Consider the following 1332-nt stretch of genomic DNA (forward strand, 5'->3'; position numbering starts at 1 on the left):
GGGGGGGTTACCGGCCGGCCGAGAGCAGGCTGAAGGCGATGGCCGTCCCGATCACCTCCTGCATGTCCGAGCCGATGATGGCCACCTCCATCGTGAGCCACAGCAGCACGCGGGGCACCTGGCGGGGCCGGGGCCGGCACGGGGACATGTCCCAGCCACGTCCCAGCTTGGGCCGGGCAGGATCCGACCTGCTGCGGCTGCTGACGCTGGGACGCGCTGGGACGTCCCCAGGTGGGACAGGGACGCTCGTGCTGAGCCCCCCCCGGCCGCTCACCTTGGGGTAATAGAGGTAGCAGATCTCGCCCAGGTCCTTGCCCGTCACGACGCCCAGCCGGATGGCCAGGCGCTGGCACAGCAGCCCCAGGACCGTGGCCCACAGCAGCACCCACAGCAGCTGGGGGGAGGGCAGGAGAAGGGCAGCGGGGGCTGGGCACCGGGCAGGATCCGTCCCCCCGCCCCGGGGCTCACCTTGAAGCCGGCCACGGCCCCGCACTGCAGGTCCGACTCCACGTTGCCCGGGTCCAGGTAGGCGATGCTCATCAGGAAGCCGGGACCCGTGAAAGCCCAGAGCTTCCTGAGGCTGAAGCCAGGCTGGGACAGGAGCGACAGCCCTGCTCTGTCTCGTCCCGCTTAAAACCAGTGCCTCCCAGTTGGGCCACCCGCTCCCATTACATCCACATGGGCAGCAGGACCCCGATCCCATTTGGGGAGCGGGCGGAGAGAAATCTGTCGCAGCCTGGAAGGAGGTGTCCCCCTCCCCGCGAGGGTCCCGGGGCTGCCGTTAACGGTGGCCCACGCAATCCTGCTCCCGAGCCCTGCTTTCACAACCCCATCCCTTCCCCTTCTCCCTTCCGCTCCTGGAGAGCAGCTGGGGGGCGGGGGGCAAGCAGCTGGGGGGGCTCCCAGGGGCTTGGGGACACCCCTGGGGACAGGGACCCCTGGGCATCACCTCCCCGTGCCTCAGTTTCCCCCATCAGGGAAGCTTTAATGCGCAGCCAGGGGTCGGGGCAGTCTCAGCGGGCTCTGGGGACACTGAGGTCCCCCGGGTGAGTGCCAGGCGTGTCCCCGACCCCAGCACACGGCCCCGTGGCACCCGTCCCCGTGTCCCCAGCCCCACGTACCCCGCTGCCTTTGGGGATGCTGACGAGCTCGTCCAGATAGGTCTGAGCCGGGCGGCCGGGGGGCTGCGGGGGGACGGGGACAGCACCAGGATCGGCTTGGCCCCGGTTCAGGGACCCGTCGAGGCCTGGGAGGGAAGGAAGAGGAGGAAGGGGGGACGTGGCAGCCCGCTGGGGATGAGGACACCGCTGGTTCCTGGCTGCTCCGGGGGGG

At 70.4% G+C, this 1332-nt stretch overlaps 1 protein-coding gene across 1 annotated transcript; it reads right to left on the reverse strand.

The window, feature by feature from the left end:
- Positions 1-1268, reverse strand: LOC118157595 (natural resistance-associated macrophage protein 1-like). Its single transcript, XM_035311991.1, has 4 exons — positions 1122-1268; positions 469-591; positions 275-394; positions 1-118 (listed from the first exon to the last, which is right to left on the reverse strand). The coding sequence occupies exons 2-4, from the start codon at positions 538-540 to the stop codon at positions 8-10; spliced, it is 303 nt and encodes a 100-aa protein (XP_035167882.1). The 5' UTR covers positions 541-591; positions 1122-1268; the 3' UTR covers positions 1-7.
- Positions 1269-1332: the final 64 nt, after the last annotated feature.

The sequence above is a fragment of the Oxyura jamaicensis genome, assembly GCF_011077185.1.
Source record: "Oxyura jamaicensis isolate SHBP4307 breed ruddy duck chromosome 7 unlocalized genomic scaffold, BPBGC_Ojam_1.0 oxy7_random_OJ68666, whole genome shotgun sequence".
Taxonomy (NCBI): domain Eukaryota; kingdom Metazoa; phylum Chordata; class Aves; order Anseriformes; family Anatidae; genus Oxyura; species Oxyura jamaicensis.